Here is an 18,901-nt window from a genome sequence, read left to right on the forward strand (position 1 = left end):
TAGGTATTGTTTCATCAAATTGCTTCAGTTGCTTTTCTCATTACCAAAGAGTTTTCTACTACTTCACAGTGTACAATGTAATACAAGGAATTTTGAGAGATTTAATTAACTTTTCTGTTAAAGTCACACATTGTTCAGGTGAAAGGAAGGAACAGTTTCTCACCTTGGAAACCAGGCTGGCACGGTATGCTGCAAGGGCTTTTAAATATTCTTTCTTGGCAGCTTCTGTTTTGCTTTTGTAAACCTGCGATGACACAAAGGTACGTGTTAATCGACAAATAAAGTGTCTTATTATTAGAGATGATTACTATTACAATATACTCTAGAGTACATTACACAGATCACATACTGTATATATATCGGTTTCTGTGATGATGTATGAATAATTAAACTTTGTAGTACCTGCTTCTGCTCCTCTCCCAGACCGTCCCACATGGAGGCCACAATCTTGGACACCTCTCCAAAGGTGGCGTTGGGATTCTGACCCTTAATAGCGGCCTGGGTGTCTCTGAAGAACAGGGCATAAGCCGACACCGGCTTCTGAGGCTCATTGGGATCCTTCTTCTTCTTCTTCTTAGGAGTCTTGGGCTTCTTTGCGGGATCTATGGGGGCTGGTCGCTTCTCTCCAATGACCTGCAATGATTGAGATAAAGACAATTTAAAAAAAAAACTCTTTTACATCAGCGGTTAATTCCCTACAATTGAGTTCTGCAGGAATGAGTCTTAAAACCCGGAAATGAGTAAGCATTTAGCACTTCTGGTTCCCTCGTCTCGAAGTCAATGGATTTTTTGAATGAGTTTTTAGCGAGATGCCTGAAATAAGGTCTGTGGTTAACACAAGCTTACAAGATTTTAACGCTTATATTGTACAACACAAAATACATCAGTAGATATCCCACTTGTGAAAAAGCCGGTTGCTAACAAGTGGCTAAAAGAGACCACTAAACATCATCATATCGAACACAAGTCTGCCTTTAGAAAGTGGTGCTCATCTGTGGAGATTATCTTGCTGAACAAAACGTGTAAGTATCATAAATGTGTGTTTGCCACGGAGCTTATTTTCTGCCATAATCCAAAACCCAATGGAAAAATCCCATTGGCTTTTTGTCGAGGGAATCAGTGCGATGCTACTTCCTGGTTGGCGTACAAAAATACGTCATCCCTGGAGCACTCTATTACCATTTAATAGAGTAATCCAAATGATTTCTAGCTTTGCTCACCCTGTTGCTTTCGTCCTGGTCGTCTTCGTTGATGGAGCTGGAGGGAGACGGCGTGGCGGACTTGCTGGCGGGCGGTGACGGGGAAGTGTGGACGATGTTGGGTCCCGCCATGTTTAGGCTCAGCTGCGCGTTGAGCTGGGATTGGTTGATGGTGGTCAGCTGATTCCGTGACAACATCCCATTGGGGCTGTTCATGCTGATGATGGACTTCATCACCATGGCCGGGTTGGGCTGGTACTGGCGAAGATGGCCTGGTCCAACGTTCTGTAAAGGAATTGATACAAAAGCAAAGGGGTTAAGACAATAATAACCAAATGTAATATTTGATTGATCCCTTTCCCTCTGCTTTCATACTGCTCTTGGTTGTTTTGGCTGCAAAGACTCATTTCTCCAGCCCAAAGATATCTCTGTATGACACTCCGCTGCCCAGTGCACAAAGCTCATGAAGCGGTATCTCCGTCCCAGAGAGGAAATCGGGTCATTGGATTCTGCGGATTGTTATGTGGCAGATCACATGTCACCATGTCCCGCGTCTTAAATGTCTCTATTACAGGCCATGATAAATTATCTCGACACCCGAGGAGCCAACTTTATAAGCCAGTAATAGATGGCTGCACAGCTCAGTTGATTCATTTAAAAACTCTATTGTATGGAAATCTGTGACACAGCTTTTGACTGCCCGGTCCCTGGAGGGGAACAGTGGACTCAGTTCTCCGGCTCTGTGGTACATAACTTCAAATGCCACAATAAAATCGAGTAGCAGTTTGTATGCATGCACCTACATGTCTACAAAGTTTAGTTGGAGGCGGCCCACGAGCCTCTATGCTTAAGTGCAACGCTACTTTAAAGTTATAACTCTGTGAAAGAGGCACCTTTCATAGATAATTTTTGACTGCCAGAGTGGAAAAAAATACTTCTATATAATCAACTCCATAAATGAACTGGCTGAAGGTATGAAGCTTAAGGGTTTTGGAAAGCTCCCCCTCCCTTCCTACCATCCAGGGCACAATGTAATAACATTTTCAAAATCTCTTTCACTTTTTTCTTTTTTTAAATGTTCAGTTGTTGAAAAGAGTCTACGAGAAGGTGCATGCAACATGTTTGCATTGATTGTGGCGAAGATGAAATTACAAGGACTGCCAGCTTCCCCAGAGGGAAGACTGATCAGAGAGCCAGCGGAGCTGACATGGAACAGAGGAGGGGACGTGGAACACAACAGAAAAGGTGATTTGTTCTCCCTGGGTACATCCATCTGGTATTCAGCAGCGCAAACTCAATCTCTCCCAACATCAACACATCATAAACCCACACACCTGGCTTTATTGAAAGAACCTTATGAATGCCCCGTCTTCAAAAACAATATTGTAACACCATTTCAGACAGAAACATATTGGATCTACAATCCATTTCTTTCTCATATACGCCGTGTCTACTGCTTATCATAAATACAATCTATGAAGTGAGAGCGGATTTATATTTACATGTGCGAGGACGATTTTGCAAAAGGTGAGGCGGAGGTGGGGGGGAGAAATTGAAGACATATTGTTGTGATGCTTCAAATATGGAAGCTTTCAGTCTTCTCGCAAATAAAAGCTGCAATAAACAAGCCTGTGACCAAACGGCTGTGATTTACATATCTGCAACCCGCCATGTTCCGCGTGCTATTGTCATCTTCATTACTGAGAACACGATGGCTCGCAGTTTGCTCTCTGCTCGCTGCGAACATCAAAGACGCACACACTGAGCTCATTAGTCGTGGCCATCTGTATAATAACACTTTTGCCCCAATCCCAATGATGCAGTTTTGACTCTTCTGCCATTTGTTTAAAATATGGTTTCTTCTCCTGAATGGCCTTTGGATGTTGTGTATTTTTAAAAACAAATATGCACTGATGACCATAGTTAAACACTAAATCATATCACATTCAGCCTGCTAAATGGCTTATTTTATCGCATAGAATATTGTAGCAATAACTGGAGTAGCAGCAAATGGGCTTTTCACTCTATCCAATCTGTTTTCATACAGCGTTCGTAGCTATACCTACGAAAAGTAATGCACTGTAATTCAATATAAGCATACAAAATCAATTTGTATGTAATCCACGTAATTGTGAACAAGGAAGTATAAAAGTTACAAACGCTGCATAGGGAAGTGGTCAGGGTGGATGGGTGGGTCAAAAAACACCGGACTTTCGCCCAGGAGACCGGTGTTTGTACCCCGTGTGAAACCAGAAGTCAACGTTGATTTATTAGTCACGTAACTTCTGTATTTAAGTTACGCCACTTTCAGAGTTATTTTAACCCAAATCACGATCTTTTCCTAAACCTAACTAAGTAGTTTTGTTGCCTAAACCTAAACCTGACCAAGCTGATCTTTTCCTAAACCTAAGTAGTTTTGTTGCCTAAAGCTAACCAAGTTGTTTTATTTCATCCTTACTGATAATCCAGGATTCATAGAACCGTAGTTACATACGTAACTTTCGTTTTGTTGCCTAAACCTAACTAAGTAGTTTTGTTGCCTAAACCTATCCGAGTTGATCTTTTCTTAAACCTAACTTAGTTTTATTTTGAAAAGACTGGTACGGAGATTGACACATGCATCATATGTTGCTGGACATTCGTAGGAAAACGCATGAAAAATTAGGTAAAACTTTTCGTAAGAAATCATACGAAACCTTGTATAAGAATACTTTGCACTTTTTTAAAAAAACAAAAAAACATTTGATTAAAGACAATATCATATACAATAATGGTCATAAAAGAGCTTGAGAAAAGACCAAAATACAAGGTGTCCAATAAATTTGAATTCAATCATTGAGAAAACACAAAGGATATGTTGCTCTATGTAACAAAAGAACGATGACGGTTACGTCAGAGAAGCGCCAGCATCAGCAAGAAAAGATAACAGCTAATAACAGTGAAAGAAATCACCTTGAGTAACAGTTGCCTTGATTGTGAATATGAATCTGGTACTAGGATGGTTATTTATGTCCCTCTACTTCCTCATTTGCATTTTGATTGCAGTATTGTCAGCAGTCGCAGCAGACATCTAACTGGATATTTTGATAGTCATCGTAAATCTGCAAATAAGTCCTTATCTTGAGTACACAGTGGCCAGATGTGCCCTCCTTAGTCAGGTCTGTGTGTGTGTTTGTGTGTGTGTGTGTGTGTGTGTGTGTGTGTGTGTGTGTGTAGGTGTGTGTTTGCACGGTCAAACACTAACAAGCTGAAATCTACTCCCAAATCAATAAATGTAAATTCATTTTGTAATATTCCCCATTGTGTTAGCCGACAACAACATAATGCTGTCAACAATATGCTGCAAAAAAGAAGAAAAATAGCTACATTATTGTTGGCCTCAGCCACACTTAACACAGCAAACACTCCACACAGAGCCACATGAAGCGTTCGGAAGACTAGCAGATGAGAAAAAAACCCACTATTGACAATGTGTGAAACCCTTTCCACAATAAATGCAGGCCAATAAACACACAGCAGCTGGACACAAAATGAAACATTAGGCATTCACCGAGTGATAAAAATCTCAACACTGATGTCAACGAAAGCAGGCTCCGCTCCAGTCTGCTCTGTAAGATATTAGAAATCAGAATTTGGGGCGAATTTATGAACAGTGGCACCATGTACTGAGCTGTAACAGGCTGAAAAGAATGTTAACAAGTTCAATTTCCATTCAATCAATGCCAGAGCTCTTGGAAATGTTCCATGGCAGGAGAGGGGTAAAATCATCTATATGGTAATTATAAGGATGAATCCCCCAGTAACTTTCGCCAGCATGAAAGGTCAGTCCTATTAAAGATAGTTTATCAGTGCTCTGCACATATTCCTTTACTCGCCTTCTAAACGGGTACACCATTTTATTTTTTTCCTTCCATTTTCAGCAACCTGCTGAAAGTCTGTGCTTAAGCCAAATGAGAAAAATGGAATTTTGAATGCCGGTAAAGGCTATAATAGCATGAAGATAAATTGTTTTTCTTTCCCCTGCCCTGTCTCAGTCAAACACACTTCTCTCTCTTTCTCTCTCTCTCTCTCTGTGGTGTGCAAACTCAGTCCATCTATCTCCCCAACCTCTAACCCCCACTTAAAAACAAATCTCTCTCTGTCTCCCCCCCGCCCCGTCAGACTGCGAGGCCACTAGGCTCCCTCCCCTCGGTCCGGAACAGCCACTGACCCGTACCCCCTTTCCGCCATTCCTCCTGATGCATTATGGGTATTTAAAACTTGTCCAACACTGACATCATTTCATTTTGAGAGCTGCCTGAGAAAAGTAAATTACAGAATCAATCATGCAGAAGGTCAAGCTGAGACTTCATTACAAGTATTGCATGCCTGCATGAATATCTTTCATTTCTGACTGACCCAATATGTCACAATAGCTGTCTGTCGAGGGAGAAAAGAAAAAAGAAACGGAGCGAGAGAGAGAGAGAGAGAGAGAGAGAGAGAGAGAGAGAGAGAGAGAGAGAGAGAGAGAGAGAGAGAGAGAGAGAGGAAAAAAAAAATCCACTCTCTTAAATTGATGTACAACTCATGTCAGTGCTTCTTGGCTTGGAAGGGAGATAAGAGGGAAGTGTAGAAAAACATGCTTTCTGCAACAGTGCTCACATGTTCCATTTGATTCAGGATATAGTGGTTTTTGACCAGTCTAAACCCAGGGTATTATACTCGCTGGCAATCTACACAACATCAAGGCATATCAAATCATGTGAACAACAAATCTCTTTTTTTCAGCCTCGCTTTCATGCGGTCCAAACAGACATTAGCATATATTTGCTGCTGTAAAGCTAATGACGTGTGAACGAGCTAGTTGGTAATGAAACATACAGTATATAATGCATCACCACATAGTGGGTAAATGTAATAAGACAGCAGGGCTCACATCTCCTAAATATTGATTTTCAACAACTAGTTACTGTAGGTTTCGAATCCAATCGCGGAGGATATTTCAGTACATGCCTACATGTGTCGAAAAAAGTGTGGTGGAGGCACCAGGTGTTTTTTGAAATGGAACCCAGAGACCCTTGCTGTGCAGCGGGGAGAAAAATCGAGAAGAAATTGTGAATAAAGCAACACTGGCAGCTCTAACTCCAGTACTATTTGGCACTATTGAGATTCAATCACAAATCAGGAGGACACATGCTGGGAGACAAAAATGAGAGTCAGAAGCTTGTTAGGAGAGCAGATTAAATAAATAATGACTTCAGATTCATGGCTTGCCAGGCACATTGCAGCTGAGAAAATGTATTTCTCTTTGTAGAAGCCCCGGCATCTGTGGCCAATTTGGAAAGACATACGCCAAACATTATGGGGATGGAATTAGCAGCAACACTTGGCAATGCAATGACATGGAAGAAGCCTTTTTTAAAATAGCCCAGGTATATTCACTGGTTGGGTTTCTCATTAAGTTCTGATAAGAGACAGGCGTCCGCACAAGCTAAATATTCTCCACCGGTATAGAGGAAGAAAAACCAAAGACAAGTGTTTAGGAAATATGAGCGGCGGTGGCTTGATGAAAAATGTAATTGCAATAGTGCACGGTTTATTTGTTTGCCCCCGCAGCCATAACAAATACCACAGAATGTAATCATGTATATAAGGTTGTCATTCCTTTATCAGTGCGCTGACAAAATGACAAAACACCCCTCTTAGGGCCTTCGTAAATCATTGTCTCTTGTATATAGAAAGCACTGCGAACAGTGTTGTTACTTATCTCATTTAAAAAGTTGCGTTCTCTTTTCGAGGCGAAGATAACGCCATAGATGAATAGAATTTCTAAAGGCATTGTCACGAGACTTTTGGGGATCAATCCCATTTACGGGGAAAAATGAAGGGCCACCACGAGCCTTCCCGCGGTACAATGTGCGATGACTGATAACAAAGTGAGTAGTGTTGCCGACGACAAAGCCACGAGGCAAAGGAGCAGAAACCCACATTCTCCTCCCTGGTTTTTTAATAGAGTCTCGGCACAATCAGAGACATGAGCCATGCAAATGGTGTTAAAGAGGAATAATGTTTGAGAATCAAATCTAATCCTCCAGCAAGTCGTGAGAACAGTCAGGAATGTAATTGTGTCAAGGTTCCGTTTCTTCCAGATGTAGAAAGCTTAACTGACCATGAAATGAAAATTCTTTAGGCAAAAGCCTTCTGGGGCTCACTTACTGTATGCGGCGGAGATATTTTAAAAGCCGCAATTATTTTACATGCCAGAAGCATGGAAGCAGGGAAAAGAGCTGTAAAAATGTTATAGCCTCTTCCCATATGGAATGTAAATAAATATCTCTAATATCAGCGTGATTCAACAAATGTGTTGGAGAGAAAGGAGGTGGGGTTGGCAGGAGGGGGGGTCTAAAACACATTTCATTTATTCACACAGTTATAATGATCATGGCACCTCTTCTCAATGTGTTTTGTGCTTCACAAAGCAAATTCAGCATCAACATCATCATCTCTCCGCTCATGCCTTTGTCCTTTTCATTTCTGTTTCTCCTATAAATGAATCTTCCATTTTTATAATAGGTCCGTAAGACAACTAGTCAGCCAGTGACATTTCCATTTTTCCTCCTCAATGCTTCTATGATTGTGGCATTTTGAAAATGCCTTTCCACCGCGAGACAACAATCTCACAATCTATATAGCACATAGCAACATAAAGAGAGTGATTATTTCATCTGCTGCTCCATGTTTGACCGTCCGTATCAGAGGATTAAGCTAAAAGTAGGTTCATAAAGTCCTTTCTTTGAGGTTAATTCTCTACAACGCAAAGACAAAGCTGACCTTAAACTCCAAACAAAAGCGATGTGTCTTTTCTGAAGACCTCGTGCGACATTGGACAGAAGCATGCATCAGCATTTACAACAGGGAAAAAAAGGGGCTTCTCGAGGCAACATGAATTAAATATGAGCATGTGAAACTGTGGCACTTTTGGGTCCCATTTTCACTGTCCTCCTGGGACCGACTACGCTTTGTACTTTAACACCTGTGATCTATTCACATCTGCTCACCTTACAGAGGTGGATCACCCACAAAAAAAAAAAAATCCTCACAGTAAGTAACATAATATCATGACATTTACTCAATGTGATCATATACCTCCTGCGTTGTAAACAAGGCCAGATGCTGCGCCAGATGCACTGACAACAGGAGGCGTACAAAAAATTGTGAAGGTGACATTACGGTTCAGTAAAAAGGGCTCATTTAAGGACTGTATGCTTCTGATATCAGGAATGTCCACTTATAAATCAAATCTTTTAGTTTGGATGCACCATCAAAAAGCACATCTGGAGCTGCAGCTACCAGTAGGACACATACTGGAGCAGTCGCTACTGCAGGATTTCTGTGTGTTGACAGATGAGGATAACATTTCTCTAGTCTCCGAAAATAAATAGACTTCTTGGTGTATATGCATAGCGGCGCTCACCACAGGTTGGCCGTTGTTGACAGACACCCCTTCCTGGTCCATCATGTTGCGTGAGATGGTAATAGAGGGCAGATCCAGGCTCTGAGGGGGGAACTGGGGGATTAAGAGACCCCTGTGAGGAACCGGGGGCTCCGGCATCGTTGGGAAAGGTGAGTCCACTTCCGATAGACCCAGACCGGACTCCGTCTCAGGTGGAGGCGTGATGGGAGGGATTTCAAACTCCTCGTCTCCCAAACTGGGTGTGTGAAAAGTCTGCAGGAGAAGAGGAAAAATACAAAATCATGAAATCCAACAACTCAAAACAGCCAGGAAGCATTCGCTGAGGTGGGCCTTACCTAACATGCCGGAAAGGAAACCTTCAGGGATTAAATCAGACAACTTTGTTTAAGAGAGGGAGTGTTTTGGTGGAGTGGTAATACACTTGTCTGTAAGTGCACTAAGATGTAACATTTCCTAAACCTATTAAAGTCCACTTTGAGGAAAAAAAGAAGGGAAAAGGACGAGCCGCGAAGGAAGACGTCAAAAGCAAAAAAATATCAAGCGGCAATCACGAGAGAGAGAGAGAGAGAGAGAGAGAGGATCCATGATAAAAGCCCTTAATCTTAAGGATGGAAGATGTTGGGTTGAAGTGCAGTGAAAATACACGTCACAGGGAGATGGGTTTAAAGAACATTTTCAAAGATTATTACGCTTGGCCAGAAGTGTTTCTTTTTGTTCCCCTCGCCTGCACCCTTAAATCTGCTCATCAAACAGCCTAATCCTTCTGCCTTTCGAATTAAAGCTTTTGGTCACACTTAATTTGCTTATGTGCCTTCTTGGAGATGGGACTGTTCACCTACTTGGGTCTTGTTTTCATCTGCGCATTGCATTAAAGCTTCTCTCTGGAAAGCCAATATATTTCACATCCCCGCAATGACCACACTGCAGGTCCGCATATGCAGCTGAACACGGGGCCAAACGGCATGTTATCCATCTGCTGACATGATTTCAACTGCTACCACTTTGCACACTGCTGCTCGCATCAAAAAGCTACGAGGGAACACAAAACTAAGTGCTTCGAGTTGATCTCAAACACTACTTTCTTGGCCTCTGCGGTACTGTTTAAGACCCGTCTCCAGCAACCTCATCAAATATTTGAAATGTGTCGTACAATCCTGGCATGAAAATAATTGGCTCAGAGGCCAAAAAACTGTGAGTAAATAGTGCATTTATACCAATTTCAACAGGTACCGTTGAGTCTACCACATTCACCTTTCCACACACCTGCATTTAATTTTCGACGGGATCGTGAGTCCTGGAGATGATCATGCCTCGCTTTCTCAGATAAACCCTGTTTTCTTTGAAAGGGGAGCTGGTTTGTCTCACTCTCTGTTGGCTCACTCTTAACAAAATGTGACAACATTACAGCATATGTAAAGCAGCATCGCATGGCTTGTCAGATAGGAACCAAACTCCTATTACAACAGAGGTGAAGTTCTACTAACCTCAAACCTATAAACCTGATATAAAGAGTTGCATGAGCTGCCAGCAGAGCTCACTATACGGTCGAAGCTAACCAGGCATGTCTTCCCTGTCTTCCTCGGCTCTGTCTTTCTGTCTCCGGTAGGGGATGGAATAACAGAAGGGAGACAACGGAGGGAATATGCCAACAAAGCCCTTGATTAGAGGAGTATTAATGTTCCCCTTGTTTGCTTTAGCACACAGACACTTGAAACTAATTCATTGCCTACTCAGGGCAGCTGTCTTGACAAGCACTGATGAATTCCAGTAGCGGAGGCAGCAAATAGAGTTCCTTCCTTTTCTTTCTCTCTTTCCTGCTCCCGACCACTGTTTCACTTTCCAGTGCTTGTTTCACGGCGAGAGAATCAGTTCTCCTTTCAAAAGGAGCTGAGGTCATATTCATCACAGCCCTGGCCTCTGGCTCGACAGAGCGCAGAATAAATCACGAGCACCTTCGGTAGGAACCATTTGCTCGGAGTCCTCTGCCGTCATATTATGCTTCAAAAAACCTCCAGAACTTAGATCACAATAGTGCCTGTCCAGCAGCGTGTGAATCAAAATGCAGAGTGTTTATAAAAAGTATAAAACAAAAACTGTCACGAGTCACGGACAAAAAGTTCCAGTGGCACGTGGGAAGTCAGTGATCGTTCATCATCGCGGTCTTCATTCATCTTTTTCAAATGTCCCCGCAGAGTAGGGTCAACCTCCACACCAGCCTTGACATCTACGGTCCAAGTCTCATCTGTATCATATCATGTAGCAATCTGAAGACACTAGCACACTATTATAATCTCTCTGACAGCAGAAAAGTATCAGCCCTGTCCAGTTCAGTCAGATACACTGTACAGGCTCTGATACTTTGACCACATTTATCCACATAAGCCCTTGCAGGAATGCTTTTGAGGAAAGGAAACATATCACTTACATTTTTTTTTGCTCTTGCTCTACTACGGATACTATTTGCTGATGTAAGTAGGTTTCCTGTGCTGTGACACCTTGTAAGGTAAATCGGGGAAGAACTATATAGGCCAGTGGATCCTATAGTAGGCTGGTGCATTGTGGCCTGAATTACAGAGCCAACCTAGAGATTTAAGATGTCAAAGACGAAGGTTGGCTGGATGAGCTCCACTTTTGTAGGAGAGCAGCACGGCATGACTGTGACCTTTAAGCAAAACATGTACTTGGGGGGGAGAGGAATGTTAGTGTTTAGTGTCTGCTAAACAGAATGGAAGTTAGAAGAAGATAGAAACAAAAACTGTGGGGGAGGTAAGATAGAGCAAGATCAGTACCAGAGACTGTGCTTGTGTGCATCGCCTTTGTTAATGATGATACAAATTAACATCTGCACCAGGGGCACTGATAATGGAGACATGGCGTTTGTGTCTCATTTGGGAGGGGGGGTATGGAAGATGTCAACTGTCTCCGAAGAAAAGGCCCTCTCCCCGGGGGAAGAGCAGCCAGATTTCACTGGAACCCACAGAGTGTTACAGTGTTGCACACTGTCTAGTGTCATTTCACATAAAGCCAGTCTAATTCTGCACCAGGAGCAGCTTAGGGGGGCTCTGATCGGAGATTAAGAGATGCACAATCCACTTTCTTCGCATCACCAGCCTGATTATCCATTTAAATTGTTCTGAAAGGCTCAGCGGAGCCAAGTGCCAGGCCAGATGCTGGCTTGGGATGTGCAGGCATGTACATGTTAAAGGGTGGGCAAGGAACAGCACAACAGAGAGAGAGACTGTAGTGTGTGTGTGTGTGTTTCCATTGGCAGCCACAGGGTCCAGTGGTATGAGGGCAGATCAGGGCTTGTAACAGAGAGGCCTGATGTACCCAGCATGACCATCCTGAGCAGGTGTGTGGGAAATCTCCAGTCCCCAGTGGTAAACCTGGACGACACTATACTGTAGGGGTGGGAGGAAAAAATCGATACAGCATAGTATTGCGATATTTTGCGTGGCAATATTGTATCTATACACGGACATCAATCTTTTATTATATAAACTATTACTTAACAATCCAACTGCTATACTGTCTTTCTGAGGTTGTAGTTGTATGTTGCTCAGTCTAGAAGATACTGGTATCATATGAAACTAGAAAAACCTAAGGAATCCATTGGTATCAACCATGTTATGTTAACTTGGTCATGTCAGATTGTCAGGAAGAACGCTAAATAATGCTCCAAAGTCTTGCAAAACTTTGGTGAAGAAAAACTGGCATGGCCATTTTCAAAAGGGGTCCCCTGACCTCTCACCTGACGATATGTGAATGAAAACTCTGAAATGAACAGAGTGAAAACTGTATCTTATTAGATAAAACAGATGTTGACAAACTGCATAATTTGCAGTTGAAAAAAGAAAATAAATCGCAATATATCTTATTGCAATACTATATAGCATATTGCAAAATGTTTAAAATTGCAATAAGATCATTTGACAACAACACAAAGTGCAGCTGTGGCTGATGGGTAATGCCATTAGTTTTGCAAGTATTTAGTCACAAAACCATATTGGACACATCAAATGTTGACTAAATGGTGGTACTAGAATAAAAGTAATGGGATCATCAAAGCTTTAAGATTCATCCTGATGGGGTCACATGTCTGTAGAATCCATTCAATAGTTGAAGAGACATTTCACTTAAAAACACTCATGGTGGTGCCAGAGGAAATAAGTGGAGGGATCACCAAAGTCGTAGGCTATACATCGTCTGGGAACCCTGAATGTCAGAACAACACTTTCTGCCAATCCATCTGTCAGATGTTGACATATTTCAAGAGATAAGTGAAAAAGTATCTGTAATATCGCCTGTAAAATATCCTGGAGGCTCTGGATGAAAAGTCAGTGAAATACACCAGAGTCTTCCTCTATAGGCAATCCATCCTTTCATTTTCAAGACATTGGCAATAAAAACCAAAAAGGTGAACCTTATTGTGGCGCTAGAGGAAAAGTCAGAGGATCATCAAAGTAAGTATAGGCTTCATCCTCTGGAAAACATTAATGTCTGGACCAAAGTAGTGGACCTTCTGACTGACCAACATTACCATCCCTTGAGCCAGGCCACTAGCATGGCTAAAAGTGACTTTAGTGTGAATGGTCTACAAACTCTTGATGCTGCTTTATATATAAAGTATGCACATTGTTTACTGTAACTCTAAAAAATGAAACACTAAAACAATACAACAATAGAAAAATACAGGGAGGTGACTAGGAGATGTGTTTCAGTGAATATTTTATCTTTGAGCTGCCATAGTGCTCTTTCAATATCAGGACAAAGAGCAAGAGAAAGCTTTTCGGGCAATATTCCCAGCCCTTCAATAAATGTAGTAATGCAATTCACAGATGCAATAACCAAGACTTGTTAAAGGCAGCAGCATGCAATTACTGCATATAATAGGCCTCAGAATCAATAGAGGCAGGATTGAGGATCCAGTTTCAAATATCTAGACAGGCAGAGTGCAGCTACTCAAATGACAACATCAACCATGGCACCCCTTATCAACATTACTTCAAATTTGGATCATTTGTAGTCCATTTCTACATATTTATAGTTCATTACACGTCTCTAATTTGATTGGGAAAGTAAAGTGATACATCTGAGTGGAACACAATCTCAGTGTACAGTATCCTTTTCCCTGAGGGAAGCAGTCAAGCTTTCCCTGCTAGGATGTATGCTTTACCAGGCACACCAAGGTCATCTTATCTCATCCTCTAAGTGCATAAGGTAAATGATACACCAGCCATCTAAGCAGCAAATACAGGTCGGCTGTTCTGATGTAGGAACGTTCTGCCTCGAGCATGGTACATACTGTCATTTTAAATATACAGTATGTGTTGTGTAGACAAATAATTACTGGATGCTAACAGGTTTCTATTTAGCTTTAAGGCATATGTGGTAATGCTTATAGCACACAAAGTGAACAACTATCTTCTTTTTAAGAGTCAAAGCCCTGACAGCAACACAATTCTTACCAAAGACAACGAACCATAATGCTATACATAAGGTATATTAAAGGGAAACTTTATTCTTCTTTCTTATGAAGAAAGAAATAACACATTCTTCCTCCATTCTTATAAATTAAAAGTTGAATTCACAAGCATTAAAACACATGGAGTTTTGCTGCTACAGTCTCACTTGCCCTGGTATTGGTATGACCAGAAGTTTAGGGTGGCTAATGTTACGTAATGTGAGCAAAATTTGGATAGGTTCAGTTCACTGACTTTATATCCCCTTTTCCACTGGACCAAAAAACCTACTAAAGCCCGCTAACATCTGGCTTTTGTCTTTAGTGGGAAAGGTTACAATCAGCATTCATTCCCGGGACCAATAACTCTACAGTAGTTACGGGTATTTATCGGCTCCAGCTCCGATCAGCAGTGATGGAAACATGACATCCGGGTGGACGGGCTAATTTTCGCCCCTTTTTCCGGTGCGAAGCCATGTGTCACGTGTTGAAGTGAATATATGATTAATAAAATCGACAAGGATTTGGACTATTATTATAATTTATTAATGTACAAAACATACTATTAATATGCTCTCTTCAAAGACACCAGACTCCAGTCAGACAACAGTAATTTTACCTCGCTGATCATCGAAATACGCTTCATTCAAACTCAATAGAAACAAAATAAACTCATCAAAACCGTCTTTGTTAGTCTTTCCACTGTTCCAACAATCACCAACTCTGGTTTGAGAGTTTGAAAGAAAGATTGAATAAGTAACATATAAAACAAGAAGTAACCATCGTAACATTATCACTGCTTACTAAACCTGCTTCCGGTGCAGGCCGGCTGTGACATTGAACGTTACACTCTAGGGAAAAAAAGTGAAATGCCAGTGCAACGGCACGGCATACTCGCAATGGGAAAGGAGTCTATTGCCTACTTTTAGTGGGTTTTCCCCACTAAATGTGGGAAAATGTTTAAATGTTTTAATGTTTAAAAAAACCTGCATACACACACAAATGTTGGTGGAAAAGGGTATAAAACTCTACTTAATGTTAATGTTACACTATGTTTTATGTTTTAACAACTACCATTATCCTTAAATTGCCATTTGTGGCCACAGTGGCAGCTGTTAGCAAAAATTGTGCATTGCAATTTCTTCATGTAAAACAACAGGTGGTTGGAAAACAAAAGGGCTGCAAAGTTGTTGACTGTTGTTGTTCATGCAGTCAAATTTCACCAGATGGAAGCAAACAGTCCTAGGAACAAAATGGAAGATACAATAGCCTACTATAACCAGAAAAACCTGTTACAATAAGTGATGTGATTCTAAGAAAGATCAATTTTGAAGTTTAAAATAGAAAAAAAAGAGAATTTATGTGCGACTATACAAATGCAAGCTAACGCTATACCCTTGCTAACAACCAGGCAGCAACCTCTGCTTCTGAAAGGTGAAGCCAATGTGGAAGTGCCTTAAACTTGCATTCTTTCTAACAGCCAGCAGGGGGCGACTCCTCTGGTTGCAAAAAGAAGTCAGATTGAAGTCAAATAGATGATAAAGAAAGGTATGCTTTCGGATGTGGCTACCTTGTGATTGACTGGTTGCTACCATGGTGATCGGTCTGGGAGTTGTCTGTGTTTTCGTCTTATCTTTAACCCTTTCACAGTGTGTTTTCAGTTCAAGTAACTTAATTATAACCTCTTTGGTCACCTAAAAATGTCTTATTCAGTGTTCGGTTTGCTTAGATCCACCCTCTTGTGTCATTTCTGGTTCCAAAAAAACAAGATGGCAACGGCCAAAATGCCGAACTCGAGGCTTCAAAACCCACACAAGTCCACAAATGAAAGGGCGACGTCATGGTGACTACGTCAACTTCTTATATACAGTCTATGCCAACAACTGAACCTACAAAACCCCAAATCCAGACCTCATTTGAGAAGGAGTTGTAGCTACGCACAAAGTGGGAATGAATCTTCATAAAATACAAAGAGGGTGCATCTTTTTACGAGACAGCCCTCTGGTTTGATTTGAAAACAATAGCTAACCAAATGTGGTGGCATAAATTTAGCCTGCTGTCAAAGTTAGCCGTTCATCATGGAGCCTTCATAATGCACACTTCCTGTCCCACTGTACCCTCGGCCCACGGCAGACACATTAAGCAGATTAATATAGCATTACAGTGGAGCTAGTGTGAAACCTCAAAGTGGAAGTCGCATTAATCTTACTTTAGCTCAGGTTGCAACAAACAATACTTTGGGCACTCCAAGAAAAGAAAACCTATGCTTAAGACTTCTTCTTCTTCTCTCTCCTAAGCACAATACCATCTGTGCCCTAACACTGGAAACAGTTGTTCCTTTTGATGAAATGCAAATGAGCTAGGCTGTTTTTATCAAGGAGCACCCCCCCTCCAGCCCATCCCCCTGTTCCCTGACTGCCACAGTGGGCCCTCACAGCTGGGGGCTGAACGCTCTCCAAGCAGCTTGTGTCGGCGTGGTCCCCGCTGCAATGGGCCTCAGCAGCAGCAGCCAGTGGATACAGAGGATGCGCCCACTCAGCGTAAACGTGGGGGGAAATTAAACTTCTTCCATAACACTCTGTGGCTTTGTGAAGAGGCCACTTTATGAACATGAGGTCACACAATCAAAACGCTTCCGTCCGAGCTTGAATGTCACCGTTGCATCCCGACTGCCAAAAGTGACGTGAGTGAAAACAATAAGGTTAACAGTGACATCTATCTCACTATTTAGGAGCTGTGTAATGATGCGCTGCTGTGGGTTTTGAAGCCAGATCAATCTCCCCCTGCTAAACTGGATGAGATTGGCCCGTTTGAACCACAGAGGATGACGGGTATTTTTGGTGCACTTGTCTCTAATGACAGGGCAGCGGAGTGGGTGGAGGGGGAATAGAACGAGTAAATTTAGCACACTGTTAGGACTACTATGGCTCAGAGAGGCGCTTATATAGAAACAACTATTATCCTCTTTCATTTCAATGTAACAGTACAGTACACAGAGTTATTCCAGCAGCTCCACACACTCAGATTGTTGGTGACATTTCACTTTATTTAAGTGCCAGCAGATAGAGAGTGACAGAACTACAGAACCTCTTTGGGCTCCTTCAATATGTCTTTGAAAAAGATGAAAAAAAACAGGTGTTTTATAACCTCAGCTTTCTTGGGATGTTGCTTTATCTTACCGAGACAGTCTGATCACATCAGTATCAGCTCTCAGAAGTTACAATATAGGGTGAGCCTCATCTTTCTGGAAGCTTATTGTCTTTTGGGGCTCTCGGGACAGGCAGCAGCATTTCAGGCAATAAAACAACATTGCATATGACAAATATGGATAAATTCAAATAGGAATTTATCATTGTGGATGTTTTAGAGGGCTTTACAGTGTGAAATATAAGGCTTCTGCTTTAGATATTGGCTTTTACTGTTGCCAACTTTGCCGATCTACAGTTACTTAAATAGTGAACCACAGAGAAATATTAAAAAGAGAAGCATCATTTATATACATGACACCTATGTAGGGCTGCAACTAACAATTATTTCCATCGTCGATTAATCTGTTGATTATTTTCTCGATTAACTGATTAGTTGTTCGGTCTATAAAATGTCAGAAAATGGTGAAAAATTACAATCAGTCTCTTGTTGTAATCTTGTTTTGTCCACAACTCAAAGATATTAAGTTTTCTGTCACAGAGGAGTAAAGAAACTAGAAAATATTCATATTTAGGAAGCTGAAAAAATTAAAAAATTACTCAAACCGATTAATCGAATATCAAAACAGTTGGCAATTAATTTAATAGTTGACAACGAATCCATTAATCTAATACTCGTTGCAGCTCTAAACCTATGGAACCTCTCCTCCTCTGTACTTCACTGCATTTGCATTGCGAGCATGTTTACATTGGTTTGTTTTCCCATGTTCAAAAGAGAATTTTTTAATGTACAAACATAGTAAAATATACTCACATCGCCAGCAGCGAGCAGGGCACCGTTCGCCTCCGCCATGTTCATGTAGTTGTTGTTATTCTGGAACTGCAAATGAAAAGACAAAAAACACAATGAGTCTACTAGTGTCCAGATAACATCCACAGTGCAACTCGAGCTCTCTCCTTTCATAATGGACACCTGTCACTCAAACAGATTGCAACACTTGGCTCCCAATGTTTACACACCGAGTTAACCCCCTTTTCTCTACGTGCACGAGCGCATTCTGCCACTCTGCCATTATTGCGACATGACGAGAGGCATGTGAGAGGCCCAGGCCAATTCAGACCGGGGTAATGAGAATCTGGTCTGGCTATTCAGCTCATATGGGATGGCAATTAAGGATACGTTTGCATCACAAAGCCAAGTATCAAGATGCTGTGGCAGGTTATTAACTTCAAATAAACTATGGGAGAGGAGAGATACTGAGGGGAAATAAGGAGGTGGAGAGTGTTTTTAATATGGCTGGAGTACATTTTTGGTTAATTGAAGCTGGGGAATGGACATATATCCATTCTCATCATCTGATCTAAACATAAATGTATTTTGGATCCATCCTGTTTTAGTGCAACAAATAAAAAAGTGTATTCTACTCAAGCATTTACCTGTTAATATGAGAGTAATGACAGAGTAACCAGTGGTGGCACACTGTAAAGACACATTAGTGTGTAAGACAGTTGATAAGCTATTAAAACCCCTGCACTTTGGTAAGAAATAACATGTTTTCACAACACACCCCGCCCTCCCAACCCACACATAGCCTGCTGGCAAAATGGCAGCCACTTCCTTTCTTTGGAGACACAACCATGC

At 41.5% G+C, this 18,901-nt stretch overlaps 1 protein-coding gene across 2 annotated transcripts in view; it reads right to left on the reverse strand.

Annotated features, from left to right (window-relative positions):
* Nucleotides 1–18,901, reverse strand: part of tox3 (TOX high mobility group box family member 3) — a 45,353-nt gene that overhangs the window by 1,127 nt on the left and 25,325 nt on the right. For both annotated transcript variants that reach the window (XM_074610145.1, XM_074610153.1), the window contains exons 2-6: nt 18,074–18,139; nt 8,653–8,904; nt 1,221–1,484; nt 403–633; nt 164–244 (exon numbers count right to left, since the gene is read on the reverse strand). In XM_074610145.1, coding sequence (XP_074466246.1) covers nt 164–244; nt 403–633; nt 1,221–1,484; nt 8,653–8,904; nt 18,074–18,139 — 894 coding nt within the window. The remainder of the gene's footprint in view (nt 1–163; nt 245–402; nt 634–1,220; nt 1,485–8,652; nt 8,905–18,073; nt 18,140–18,901) is intronic.

The sequence above is a fragment of the Sebastes fasciatus genome, chromosome 2, assembly GCF_043250625.1.
Source record: "Sebastes fasciatus isolate fSebFas1 chromosome 2, fSebFas1.pri, whole genome shotgun sequence".
NCBI classification, from domain to species: domain Eukaryota; kingdom Metazoa; phylum Chordata; class Actinopteri; order Perciformes; family Sebastidae; genus Sebastes; species Sebastes fasciatus.